The 13,061-nt window shown below is 59.2% G+C and overlaps 1 protein-coding gene across 3 annotated transcripts in view; it reads right to left on the reverse strand.

Moving 5' to 3' along the window:
• DNAH17 (dynein axonemal heavy chain 17) overlaps positions 1–13,061 on the reverse strand; it is a 33,095-nt gene that overhangs the window by 19,326 nt on the left and 708 nt on the right. For all 3 annotated transcript variants that reach the window (XM_062626485.1, XM_062626483.1, XM_062626482.1), the window contains exons 3-38: positions 12,465–12,658; positions 12,055–12,247; positions 11,880–11,979; positions 11,706–11,791; positions 11,443–11,568; positions 11,026–11,181; positions 10,862–10,945; positions 10,388–10,555; positions 10,062–10,178; positions 9,686–9,954; positions 9,394–9,589; positions 9,131–9,274; positions 8,716–8,824; positions 8,377–8,480; positions 8,144–8,284; positions 7,640–7,783; positions 7,262–7,444; positions 6,908–7,162; positions 6,665–6,834; positions 6,185–6,407; positions 5,989–6,105; positions 5,820–5,906; positions 5,437–5,589; positions 4,763–5,011; positions 4,431–4,553; positions 3,865–4,212; positions 3,699–3,790; positions 3,424–3,550; positions 3,055–3,207; positions 2,518–2,643; positions 2,331–2,438; positions 2,049–2,180; positions 1,486–1,646; positions 1,251–1,407; positions 749–853; positions 191–348 (exon numbers count right to left, since the gene is read on the reverse strand). In XM_062626485.1, the coding sequence (XP_062482469.1) occupies positions 191–348; positions 749–853; positions 1,251–1,407; positions 1,486–1,646; positions 2,049–2,180; positions 2,331–2,438; positions 2,518–2,643; positions 3,055–3,207; positions 3,424–3,550; positions 3,699–3,790; positions 3,865–4,212; positions 4,431–4,553; positions 4,763–5,011; positions 5,437–5,589; positions 5,820–5,906; positions 5,989–6,105; positions 6,185–6,407; positions 6,665–6,834; positions 6,908–7,162; positions 7,262–7,444; positions 7,640–7,783; positions 8,144–8,284; positions 8,377–8,480; positions 8,716–8,824; positions 9,131–9,274; positions 9,394–9,589; positions 9,686–9,954; positions 10,062–10,178; positions 10,388–10,555; positions 10,862–10,945; positions 11,026–11,181; positions 11,443–11,568; positions 11,706–11,791; positions 11,880–11,979; positions 12,055–12,247; positions 12,465–12,658 (5,558 nt within the window). The remainder of the gene's footprint in view (positions 1–190; positions 349–748; positions 854–1,250; positions 1,408–1,485; positions 1,647–2,048; positions 2,181–2,330; positions 2,439–2,517; positions 2,644–3,054; positions 3,208–3,423; positions 3,551–3,698; positions 3,791–3,864; positions 4,213–4,430; positions 4,554–4,762; positions 5,012–5,436; positions 5,590–5,819; positions 5,907–5,988; positions 6,106–6,184; positions 6,408–6,664; positions 6,835–6,907; positions 7,163–7,261; positions 7,445–7,639; positions 7,784–8,143; positions 8,285–8,376; positions 8,481–8,715; positions 8,825–9,130; positions 9,275–9,393; positions 9,590–9,685; positions 9,955–10,061; positions 10,179–10,387; positions 10,556–10,861; positions 10,946–11,025; positions 11,182–11,442; positions 11,569–11,705; positions 11,792–11,879; positions 11,980–12,054; positions 12,248–12,464; positions 12,659–13,061) is intronic.

Below are 13,061 nucleotides of genomic sequence, written 5' to 3' on the forward strand. Positions count from 1 at the left end.
TGAGCAGCCTCTGAGCACCCCAGGGCTCTGAGCAGGGCTGTCCTGGGAAACAAGGTGTCCCCAGCACAAACACCCTTACTTTCACTAGCAGGGGCTGAGGTCATGTTATGGATGCAGCACACGAGTGTTGCTGCAGAGGTAAATGCTGCAGTTACTGCAGTCACACACAGACCCATCTACCTACAGTTACCTGAACAGAGCTTTTAAGTTTTCAGGCAGCTCTGTCCGTCCTGCATAGCCAGGGTTCATGGTGATGAAGAGCCCAACTGATGGGACCAGGCTGATCATCTCCCCGAGGAAATTGAAGGTTTTCTTCTTGGCACGAACTGCATCTTGAATAGACTTCACCTGCCAGTGAGCAGAGGTGTCGGTGCTGGCAGCACCGCAGGACCCTGTGCTCACCCTCACCAGCCACCCTGGAAGGAGAGCCTGGAGGTCTGCCATGCCATGAGCAATGCTAGAAGTAATACTGAGAGTTTGCCAAAGCCACAGCACCAGGTGATGGCAGCGCCAGTGGGTGTGATGGGTCGTTGGGATGGGACACAGAGGGGCTGCATGACCTTAAACGTGCCCAAAGCCCCCGTACTGCTACACTACCCCTCCATCTGCATCCCAACACGACACAGTGGAAGTACAGCAGCAAACCATCCCTTTGAAAGTCAGGTTTAACTGAGAGAACATTCTGCATGTGACCTGCAATGTCTCATCCAGTCCCTACCTGCTGCTGGTGTGCACAGAGAGCATGTACCTGCACAGCAATCACGGACAACACCTCCACTGCAATGCGGTTGAACTCATCGAAGCAGCCCCAGGCGCCGGTCTGAGCCAGGCCTTTGTAGATATTGCCACAGGACTGCAGGGAGAGCACCAGAGATGCTTTACACAGAGGCTGCAGTGTGGGGATTTGTTGAAACAGCTCAAGTACTGGGAGCTGCTCTTGCTTTTGTGGTTAGTGCTGTGCCCTAGGGAAATGTCCCACAGTGTTACAGCTCCCGAGGGTCCCCCGGGATTCCATGGACACGAGCTGGCTGGAGCTGTGGTGGGAATGAGTGATACAGGAAGGCATCAAGGGCTGTGGCCGGACCCACATGCGTCGTGCCAGGGAGAGAGCAGCTTTAGGGCACTGGTGATGGATGCTGCAGTCAAACACAGGGGCTGCACGCTGCAGTGGTGCCTCCTGACAGAGGGTCCCCCCCATCTTGGTGGGCACCCCCTGACTCTCACCTCAGTGCCACTGTCCCTTTCCGTACCTTGTAGTCCATCTGCTCGGAGCAGTTGAAAACATACACCATGATGCCCACAGCCCGGCCCAGGTCCTTGGTGGTCTCTGTCTTCCCGGTGCCTGCGGGCCCAGCGGGGGCTCCCCCCATGTAGAGGTGCAGGGACTGTGTGAGGGTGATGTAGCACCTGCGGCAGGAGGACACGGGGCTGAGCGGTGCCGGCAGCGCGCACGGCCCCGGCGGGAGCGGGGAGCCGAGCACCCACCTGTCCGTCAGCGGCGTGATGACCAGGCGCGGCGTGTTCCCCAGGTACTCGTACGAGTACCGGAGCTCCGCGTCGCAGATGTTGATGCAGCAGTGCTGCATCCCGCTGTCCCAGCGGTGCCGGAGCTGCGACTGCCACGGGAACTCCTGCGCGCTCTCCACCTGCGGGGCGGCCGGTCCCGACCCGCTGAGCTCCCGCTCGCACACCGGGACCATTCCCCACCTCTGCGCACGAGGGGAGGGCGCAGGCAGGTCCCAGTGCAGCGCTGCGGTGGGTGCGGATCATCCCTCCATGCGCCTGTGCGCAGCCCCACGCTGAGGATCGTGGCGGGAGCCGGCAAAGCTGCTGCTGGAGCTGGCTTTGCATGACCCCAGCCTGGTCTCATCTGCCCCGGTGGTGCTGCCACCTCCCCAGCTCCCCCCATGCACCCAGACACCCCATGTGTGCTTTACTCATGCTATCGGGATACTGAGAAAATATTGAGAAGTGATAAAATAACAGGGAATCTGTGCTCAGAGCTGCCAGGACCCCAAGCAGTAAAAATACCCTCTTGTAATGAATACCTTTGCAAGGATCATTTTGGCCACAACATCCCTGGCGTGGACATCAATGGTGCAGATTGTCATGATCTTCATCCTGTCTCCAGGAGCGAGGTGTCCAATGAGTAGTGAAATCAGAGCATTTAGCTGAGCAATCTGAGGAAGGGAAGATGATGAACGGAAAACTGATGTCATTATTTGCCCATCTCTCAGTGACCCCCTGGACCAGACCTCGCCTCTTCCGAGCAGAGAGGGGCTGCAGGACAGCTCCAGAGCAGGTCACCTCAGGCTGGCAGGAATGCCAACCTGCTTTTTGTGGTAATCCTTCATCGCGTTCTCATAGCCTTCCTCCAGCCTCGAAAAGGCCATGCCAACTTCTGTGGTCCACCAGATCTGGGTGCATGTCAGAGCAACCTGCGGCAAAGCACGGGGAAAATGTGGCCATCAAGGGAAACATCCCAGTCCCAGGAAGGCTGTGGGGGGCAGCTCCTACCTGTGCGGGGTAGTCGAATGCCCACTGCTCCCGTGGCTTCTCCTCGTAGGTGGTCATGGCCTCGAGGATGAGGGAGTGCAGCGTGGAGCGCATGCTGGCCAGCACTCGGTTCAGCCAAACCTCCACCTGTTGGTCACATCCAACAAACCCTGAGCGAGCGGCTCCCTTCCCGTCTGTGCGTGACCCCAAACTGCCCCGCACAGCGAGCTTCTGCCTGCGCATCACAGCAGGCTCATGACAGACACCAGCGCGGGCCTGCAGGACGCTTCCGTGGCAGTTTATGGGGTATGGGCTGAGGGTGGCCAACAGCGGGGGGAGAACCCCGTTGTGACCGCCTGAGGGGGCTGAGATGACTCTGATACTGCTGCAGCGCTGTTAACCCATAGTGCAGATCCCATTTCTGAGCTTTTGCATCTGAAAGGCTTCACAGCTGCATTTTGAACTGCTGTTAGTGCCCAGCAAGCACAGGGCTCATCCCCATCCCGAACCTGCACACGCCTGCTCCCGTCTGCAGAGGCTCCGCGCAGCTCAGCTCACCTGGCCAGACAAGTCGCAGTGTGCATCAAAAGCCACGTACTCCTCGTCCAGACTGAACATCCCCAGTGCAACCTTCATGGGCTTTTTATCCACAGCTTTCTTGAACTTCAGCTTAGCCAGGCTGTCAAACAACTTCGCGAGGTGACGGGACACCTGAGGACAGAGGCACGGCCGGTCAGGGGCTCCCATCCAGCACAGAGCTGCGGTCACCACCCTCCCACATGGCTCTCGGGGTGCTGCATCCCCAAGAAGGCGGGTACCAGGGCTGGCGTCCTGCCCCTTAGGACTGAAAACATTTCAGAACTGCTGTAACAAGTGAGCACACAAGAGACACAGGACTTATCTCGGTGCTTTGCACACAACCCTTACTTCAACTGGCTCGTTCCCGTTCGATAAAATATCAAGCAGGTCTGCAGAGGAAATAAAGTAGAATCTGGGAAAAACCAGCCTTTTTGTCTCGAGGTATTCAGCCAAAGCCTTCTCACAGACCACCAATCTAACAGAAAACAAGGAACCTGCAGTTAAGCCCTGATGTAGTAGTTTTTGCTAAGTACTTGTCATGTTGAGACAAACGCCACTTGGGAGAAACCAAACTCCTCCTTTGGCCTCTCCATCGTGCTTCACCAGGACAGCTCAAACCTCACCTCTTCTGCAACTCTTCCAGCTTCTCGTAGAGACCGCTCTTGTTTGTAGCTTCAATCACATTGGGAGTTTTTACTGCGTCAGCCATTAACTCCTGCAGGAAGAAAAATAATTCAGCTCTACCCAAAGCAGTGATGAGCTCCCAGGCCCCAGGAACAGGCTTCGCACTTTGAAATCCTTATCAATAGCCTCAAAATGCTTCGAGTCCTCTGGCAGCTGGCTGCGGATGTCTTTGGAGCCAACGAAGATGCTTTCCAGGTGACTCCATGTCCTCTGTACCTCAAACCAGATGCTGATAACGGTGTCAGCAGTCAACAGCTTGTACTGCCAGGATGACACCTCCTGAAGGAAGAAGGTGAGGTACTTGGAGGTCATCAGGTTCTGCAGCTGCATTTGGTTGTCCTCCAGCATCTCAATGAGCTCCTCATCCGACTTGAGCAGCATGATGCCGGTCCTGGTGTGAGGCTCATGCTCAAACTCCATTGTCGCCCAGGTAGCATCCAGGCTGCTCAGCACCTGCAGATGGGTGAGAAACGAGCTGGACTCTGTGGTGCCGAGTCCCAGGTCCTGTGGAAAGGAAGCAGCAGGAACGTCTCCTCCAGGGGACGAGCTCTGTGGTACTGCACTGTGTGGGGACTCCAGCCCCTGGGAGCAGGAACACGAGTGCTGACAGCATAGAGCCACATCAGAGCAGGTATCTCAGCAATGCAGGGGAGGAACTGAGTCCCAGTTACCTTCTCCATTCCTAGCTCATTTATGGCTTTGTCCACGATGCCATGAACCTCATCCTCAAAGTTGTGCAGGTTCAGCTGCAGCAGATCCGCGAGGGTTGTGTTCTCAGACATGGTGAAGTTCACCTGGAGCAGAACCAGCACCGCTGGGACATGGACTCCCCTTGGCAGGGGCAGCCCAGTCCTCAACCAAATGAGCTCACCGACACATTTAAAGACCCGACACAAATATTTGCTTATGGCCAGCTTTTAAAAGAGATTGCATGCTTCCTGTGATGGATGCAAATCCCAGGCCAGGGGCTGGAGACAGGGAGGGGTGGGAGTGTTTGGAGCACCTGGGTTGCCTGCATGAGCTCCTGCCAGTGCCGGGCCCTGATGGCTGGATTCTGCAGCTCGTTCACGGTACGCAGGGAAGTTATCATGTTCTTCACACTGTTGTCCAGCCCTATGAATGCGTCCCAGCTTCTCATCTCCTTATCCAAGCTCCTAATGTCTTTAGCAAATTTCTTACAGTCGATATCCATCTGCTCAACATCAATATCCTTCCACCTGGTGGTCTTCCAGGCGTCAACATGGTTGTTAACCTGAATTTGGGAATACATGCTCACAATTAGCAGGAGCGTTCCTGCCCAGTGCCTGTGCTGGGACACACAGACCTGGCCTAACGCTGTGACAACAACCTGCTCTGTGTCTCGTCCCACCCCTCATGGCATGAATCTCTCGGAGGAGCCGGCAGCACTCTGCTGTCAAGCCCTTGGCCTGCAGACACCGCTGGGCATCGTGCCCTGGTGCAGGGACCAGCATCAAGCCCAGGGCTCCCCGTCCCCACGCTCACTGCAGATGGCTGCTGGCAGCCACCATCTGCATACACTGGGCAGCTCTTCATGGCCTCAGGAGCTTCAAAACCATGAGGAGCAGCCCAGCACACTCAGGACCCTGCTCTGCACATCCTCGTCTCCTGCCACCTCCTGCCCTCCCTGTGTGCTGGCTCACAGGCTGTGGCACGTACCAGGACGATCATGTCCCAGAGCTGCTTCAGCAGGCACACCTCCCGCTGGCACGCTCTGAGCTCTTTGTACTCTGGGACCAACACTTCGAACAGCCTGGCTGACTCAGACAGGGCAGCCAAGTCACCCTCCATGGCGGTGATCAGCTTCCGCTGCTGGAAGGAGAAATAGAAAAGGTCTCAGCCAGGGTCAGCGTTAGGGACGTGTCTCCTACCCTAGCAATGGCTCTGTCCCTGCTGCGGCATGGTGGGGATGGGAGGCTGCCTCAGAGCCAGACCCTCCCCATTGGGATGGAGCTGGAGCAGAGCCCCTGTGTATGGGGCTGGGGGCGGCCAGGCAGTGCCAAAGGGGACAGCACCATTCCTGGTGTCCTCCCCTTCCTCACCGTGTTCAAGGCCACGTAGGGGTCTTGGTGAGTGAACAAGAAGGGGGCACCTTCCCGGAACTCCTCCTGGAAGATGCGCTGCTGGACCTGCAAGGGAGGACGGGGCTCAGGGGGCAGTTGGGGAGAGCAGCGGGGGCTTCCCCAGGCTGCCGAGCCCCAGGGCAGGCACCTCGAACTGCTGGCACTTCCTGCTGATGACGTTGCGCTCTTTGGCTTGCAGTGGTGCTACCTTCTGCTTCACCTGCAGGCAGAGCCTCTTGGTGCTGTCCCACTGCTCGGGGAGCTCCTGCAGCCAACACAGCACGTTGTGGGCACCCTGGACCCCCGCAGCCAGCACCCAGCCCCCCGCACCCCATGGGGCTCACCTGGAGCTGCAGGTAGACCTTCTCCGACATCTCCACTCCGTAAGTGCTGAGCAGGGCAATCGCCTCCTTCAGGGGCTGAAACATGGTGTCGGTCGTCGCTTGCCTCTCCTTGACCCTCATCAGGTGCCCCATCACTGCCACCAGCCCGTCATAGTCTCCCTCCTCCAGAGGTTTACTCAAGCCGGTGTTGGTGTCTTTGATGAACTCCTCCAGGTCTGTGAGGCTGGGAGGAAGGTGCTGGTTCTCACTGGGCGTCCCCGACAGGGCTCACAGCTGCCCCTGTGCCTGCCATGGGCTTGTTCTGCCGGGCACAGCCGCAGGGGATGCACCCACCACCTCTACCCATCACCATGGGAGTGCCCAGCACTCGCACCCACACCTCCGCGGCTCCAGCTCTGCCCTGGCACATGGCGGTGCCTTGCCACAGCCCAGGCAGGCTCCGGTCACGGGGAGCACCCTGTCCCTGTGCTGGGTGCCTACCTGTTGGTGACGTGGTCGATGAGGTGCTGCCGGAGCGCCAGCGCCCGGTCCTTGATGGTTTTCAGCAGCGCCTGCTTGAAGGGGCGGCAGTCGCTCTGCAGCCACCCCCCAAATACCTTGGTGTTCGAAGACCCCAACAACTCCTTGCACAGCACCTCACATGTGTCAATCTGGGGACGAGAGCAGGTCAGCGGCCAGCACCTCCCCGGGCACCCAGCACCTCCGCAGGCACCGGCCCCGCACCTCCTCTTGAAAGTGCTTGAGGGATGGGGCCCCTTCAGGCAGGGGCTCCTCTGGCCATGTGTCCTCCTCCTCGGGGATGCGGGAACCGCCGAAGGTGAGGAAGCGCTGCAGGAACTCCTGGTGGTCCTCCAGGCACAGGTGGGCTTGCTCCTCTAACGTGACGCTGTACTCCTCGCCTTCTGACATGGCGCTGACCACCAGCATCACCACCTCCTCCCGCATGCTGCTGAGCTCCGTATGCTCCTCCAGGGCGGTCTGCAGGGATGGGCAGAGCTCTCAGGGACTGGCTGCGGGGACCAGGCACCCTCAGCCACCTCCAGCCGAGCTAGGAGGTGCCGCCTGCCGTGGCCCAACCTTGTAGCTGAGCTTTCCCTGCAGCAGGCGAGGGATGCACGCTGCGGCCACGTAGATATCGCTCAGCAAGCTCTCTGTGAGCTCCAAGAAGCTGTTTTCATCTCCCACCTCCAGCGAGGGCCGGTACTGCGCCCTGCCGTCACGCAGCTCCATTTGCACCTCGAACAAAGGGGCCACGTCGGCCTGAAACAGGTCATCACCTCGTGTGGTGCTTCACACCCTGCGTCACCCCAGCCCCACGGTGGGGACAAGGGGGGACACGGGCCCCTCTGGCACTCGCTGCCCCATACACCAGGGCATGTTTGGCCACTAAACAAGTGCCTGAAGCCACCACCAGTGGGCAGTGCCCACCCCGAGCAGGGGCAAACCTGGACCTACATCAGGGGCCATGTTGTTGAGCAGCAGCTGCAGAGATCTGCGGACAAATCTGAAGAGTCCGCCCAGCACAATTCCATCCACGTAATCCACATAGTCCAGCCATGTCTGTGCTGACACATCAGCCCTCAGCAGATTCGCATTCTCCTGTAAGGGAAAAACAACTCTTATTTGTCCATGAACACCCAGTAAATGTCCCACCTCCAACCACCACAAGTGCACTGCCTGTGGCCCCGTGGGTCCATCCTGCCTGGCTGTCACACAGGTCCCACATCCTTCCCTTTCTCCCTGCTGTACAACACTAGAATGCAGCCAAGACCTCACCCGAGAAGGCAGCAGTCTCCTGGCTTCCACAGGAGCCTCGGCTCAGCATGTAGCACAGACCCCAGGTCCGAGCCCACTGCTCACAGTTACAGAGCGGGGACAGTGCTGGGTTCAGAGCACTGCAGCATCAGGCACACTCCGCGTTTCACTGCCCCAGATGAAACGTCCTGGGACGTGTCTCACCTCCAGCATCTCACTGATCTTTACGCCTGCATCCTTCATGGCAGCGTAGCACTTGGCTAGGCTGTTTGCTCGTCCATCCAGGTCCAGGAGCGCTGTTTCCTTCTTGTCCTTCCTTTCGAACAAGGGATCTGCTGAGCACACCTGCAGGGAGAAGACAACAGAGCTGCTCCATGGTGCTGGGGAGGGGTAAATCCCTGCAGGAAGCTTCCCGGGAAGGCACCAGCAAAAGCTACCTCTATCAGCTGGGTGATATTTTCCACGTTTAACTTTGCCTTCTGGACCCTGTTCTGCAAGTCATACAAGACATCTCTCATCTGCTGGATGTACTCCATGACGCCTGGGAGGGAAACATGCGCCCAGGATTGACGAGTTACACAGACCCCCCCCCCCCCCCAAGGCAATGAGCCATGGGGTGCACCAGGGCTCTTCATCACAGTGGGGGAACACTGTCCAGCCCCCACCTCACCCATCCCCTGTTTTGGGGACCTGAGGGCAGGTGCTTGGCCAGAGGTGGGAAGGTGCCAGGGACCCCCCAGAGCACACACAGCGGATCTCTGGCCTCGGGTTTGTACCTTCATGGTGCCAGAACAGGGTGCTCTCCGCGCAGGCGAGCTGCTCATCCACGGCCTCCAGCTCTCCCGCCACCAGCGGCAGCTCCACTGGCAGCAGCCTCAGCTTCACCTGTGGAGCCAGCGCGGGTGAGCAGGGACCGCCCCGGTCCTGCTTCTGCCCCTGCTCCAGCATGGCTGTACTCGCCTCTGTGAGCCCCGGGCTCCCCCCACGCTGTGCAATGGCAGCAGCAGCTTGGCTCAGCGCTGGGGCCAGCCAGGATGTGGGGTGATGGTGACGTGCCTGCTGCACCCCAACACCCCTCGGCTTCCAGGACCCATTTCATGAGTCTCCCCCCGGGGCTCCCCAACCAGTCTCAGCCCGGCCAGTGCTCAGCTCATGGAAAAGCAGTTGGGTTGTCTCCCCTTTGAGACCTGCCTCATTGTACCAGCCAGTGATAAGATCCAGGTTGTCCACAAACTGTTGGAACATCTCATTTTGAGCAAAAAGGGTCTCAGCGCTGCTCGGGATATCCATCTCTTGGAAGTTCAGGTACTTCACCTCCCGCAGCACAGCCATGAGCTGCGAGACACGATGGCCAGAGAAAAGACTTGTGAGGAAAAACCCTTGAGGTCCCGTGCCGAGCCCCATTCACTGACGCTCAGGGGAGGCATCGCTGGCACTGCCCGCGCAGCACCAACCTCTTTGCTGAAGTTCACACTGAGGAGGGAAGATTGGAGGTCCCTCAGGATCAAGGGCTGCTCCAGGCTGAAGCGGCAGTCCTTTAGGGCCCCCTGCACCCACTCCATGTAGACCTCCTCACGGAAGCCTTGCAGCAGCCCCATCATCTCTTCATACTTCTCAGACAGCAGTTTGGCTTCAGCACTGACCATCACCCTGCCGAGATCATGATAAAGCAGCAGCTGCTGCAGCGGGAGGAGACACACACAGGGCCAGACCCTGCCCTGTGTCCCATGGGTGACCCACACGTACGGGTGGTTGATGGAAAACAAGCCCCTGTACTGCCCCTCCAGGCGCTCCTGCAGCTCCAAAGCCCACTTGAGCTGCCCGGCCACCGGTGGCATGTTTTTATTGATGGCTGGGCCCGTCCCGTGCGGCAGCGGGGAGGAGATCTGGGTGTCATAGAGCACCTTCACATCCTCCAGCTCGGCCTTAAACATCTCCAGCAGGGCTGAGTAGTGAGGGGAGAGCTCAGCTTTTATCACAGGTCGCTCCAGCAGATAGGAAAACATCTGCACCAACTGCGGGAGAAAGAGGCGCTGCCTTTGGCTCTCCAGAGCGTCCCAGAGCAGCCGCTGACAACCCGCGGTGCCCCCAGCGTGGTGCAGCGTGCTGGGGGCACAGGTACCTTCACAGCGGACATCAGGCAGCTGCAGTCATCGAAGCCTTGGGAGAAGATGGCGGCCAGCCGCCTGTCGATGTCCTCAATCTTCTTCTGGAACTCCGCAAAGTCTGTGTTCAATTGCTGCCAGGAGAGAGCAAAATGATTTAATCTGGTGAAGCCCCTGCGCTTCCTTCCGAGATCCTTCCTGAAGGACTTGCTGAACCTGGAGGCTGGACCCCATGACCTGCCTGACGTGCTGCCATGGGGCAGGTTTAGCCCTTGCAGTGTGCCGACCAAGGCATTTTGTTTCATTTAGCAGAAGTTTAAGCTTGGTACCAGCATCCACCCACCTCCTCTGTGGGATCCAAGGAGTCGTATTTGCAATCAGAAAAATCCTTGATGATTTCAGCCACCTCGTTGTAGATCTGAAACACCTGAGTCCCAAGGATGTTTCCTTTCACTCCTCCCAGCTCTGCCTTCTCCAGCTTCAGGAACTCTATAGCTGTCTGGTACAGGTCCTGGCAAGCACAAACCATCATCTCACCTGGCTCCTCTTGGTGGCCAGCCTCAGCCCCCCATGTGCTGGGGGTGCGGGTGCAGGAGCTGCACTACCGGTGCACAGCTGTGTCCTGTGAGCTCCCTGCTCCCAAGGAGCATCCACCCCAGGGACGGGTGCCGTGCTGGGCTCGAAGCTGTGCTCCCAGCCACGCATCACAGCTGCTCCCCCTGCACCAGCAGCCCCAGCCCATCCCAGGGTTGCACCAGTTTGCCCTGTGCCGCTCTCGGGGACCACCCACATTGCGCCCCATGTGCTGTGCTGTCACCTCAATCGTCTTGAGCCTGTGCAGGAAGGACTCCATTCTCCTGAAGATGATGCTGGGGGGGAAGTCCCAGAGATGCGGGTCCTCCTGCAAGGGGACAGGAGCCATCAGCAACCAGACCTGGCATGGCTGGGGCTGGGCAGAGCCACACCATTCCCTGCACCCACCGGGAACAACGTGGGCACCAGGTCGGAGCAGTAAGTGTTGTAGGACTGGAAGAGGTTCTCTATGACGGAGATGCTCAGTTTGATTGCCCCCAAGGTCTCTTCAGGTTGTCCTTGCAGCCCCTTCATCACGTCCTCGGGGCTCAGGAATTTACGGGTCTAGGACAGGCAGATGCAGTCAGGGGCTGTTGGCAGAGGGGAACGCGAAGGGCTCCTTCTGCCCTGCCCACCCTCTGGGCTCTGGTGACGGCCGGTGACCCACGCTTGCCTCAAACCCACTCCAGCCCTACGCTGGGCTTTACTGGTCCCTTGACTGGGTGTCTCTACATCACCCGAGCTGGGGTCCCCACAACTGCCCCATGCCACCCCTCCCGCTGCTGTCCCGGAGCTGCCGGAGGTGGCTCGGGGTGGGGGCTCTACCAGCTCGATGAGGAGGTTGCAGATCTCCTGCAGGATGACGACCACGCGTGTGGGGGAGCTGTAGTACCGGCAGCTGGCCCGGAGCAGGCGGACGGTGCGCAGCGCCCGGTCCACGTAGGGCTGCAGCTGCGGGAGCGGAGCCCCGTTACTGCAGGGCCGTGGTTGTGTAACGAGGGTCGGCAGAACCGGGCTGGAGCCAGACCGCAGCTGCCTCTACCCGGGCGAGGAGGCAGTGCCTGGTTATTTTGCCACGTGCAACTCACCTCGGAGTAATCTGCTTGCTCCATCTCTTCCAGCAGCATGCAGAGCGGTTGCAGGTGGAAGCTGATGTCCTTGGCTTCCTCCAGGCCTGGCCCAAGGGAGAAACCCAGGACTGGGTATGGGGAAGCCTCGATGGAGGGGCAGAAGCAGCTGCCCACCATCGCCAGGGCACTTACCAGCACTGACGTCCTGGAACACGCTCTGCAGCACCAGCCAGAAGCAGCTATTGGCCTTTTCCAGCATCTCTGCCAGCACTGTCACCCGTGGAGAGAGCAGCTGGCAGGGAGAGGTGGCCGGCTCAGCACCAGGGCTCAGCACTGGGGAAGCAGCCACCGCCTGCCTGGGCAGTACCTGGTCATTGATGCACTGCAGGTTCACTGCCCTGGTGTGCCAGAAATTGAACTCGGCACTGGGCAGGGGGTGCAGCCCCTCCAGCAGCGGCTCTGCCGAGTGCTTGCTCAGGATGTCTCTGATCTGCTGGGACCACTCAATGACGATGGTCTCTGTGGCGTGAAGCACCGAAACATCCATGGACCCTGCCAGGCTGAAAGGGGATGGGGTCACTCTCCCACACTGGGACCAGCCCTGAGCCGTCCCCATGTGGTCTGCCAGCCCAGCAGCCTGGCCTGAGCATCCCTGAGCTCTGCTGCTGGGGATGCTGTGCCCAGGGATGCTCAGGGACCGAGCCGGTGCTGCAGCTCCTGTGCCTCCCAGAGGCGCTCAGGCCCCTGCCAGGCTTCGCTGGCACCAGCAGCACCCACCAGTCGAGGACGGTGCTGGAGCCATCCTGAACATCCAGGTGCTTGGGCAGCGGGAGCAGTGGCTTCCCCTGGATCTTCCCGCCCATCACAAAGTTCTCGTTCTTCAGCCGGTGAACTTGTCTTGTGACATCCTCCACCACCACCCCAGGCCAGCCCGCAGTGTTCTTCTCGCTCAGGAGCAGGGGGGACACGACCTGGGGGACGGGGCTGGGTCAGGTCTCCCACTGCAGAGGGCATTGTGCAGCAGCACTGGGGAGCAGCATCCCCTCCTGCTGCCCACCCGAGCACTGAGGGTTTGGCTGATGCATTTCTTGTCAGGAGCCCCCTCAACCTACGGTGGATTTCCAGCTCTCATGGGAGCAGTGAGTGCACCAGCAAAACCCTGGTACTGAGGAGGAATGTGCGGGTTCCCAGGGCTTTTGGGTGCTCTGGGCAGTTCTTTGAGTAGGAACATTCATGGGAAGTTTGAGAGGAATCCACTCAGGCATCCCCCACTGCAGGGATGGGGAAGGGGGAACATTGCTGGGTTTTTAAACCCATAGGGAGGAAGCAATGAGTCCAAGGCACAGGAGAAACCCGTGCTTGTGACCATCATCA

Source organism: Pezoporus occidentalis, unplaced genomic scaffold (assembly GCF_034315485.1).
Source record: "Pezoporus occidentalis ecotype Australia unplaced genomic scaffold, CSIRO_AGI_Poc_V1 ctg292, whole genome shotgun sequence".
Classification (NCBI taxonomy): Eukaryota; Metazoa; Chordata; class Aves; order Psittaciformes; family Psittacidae; genus Pezoporus; species Pezoporus occidentalis.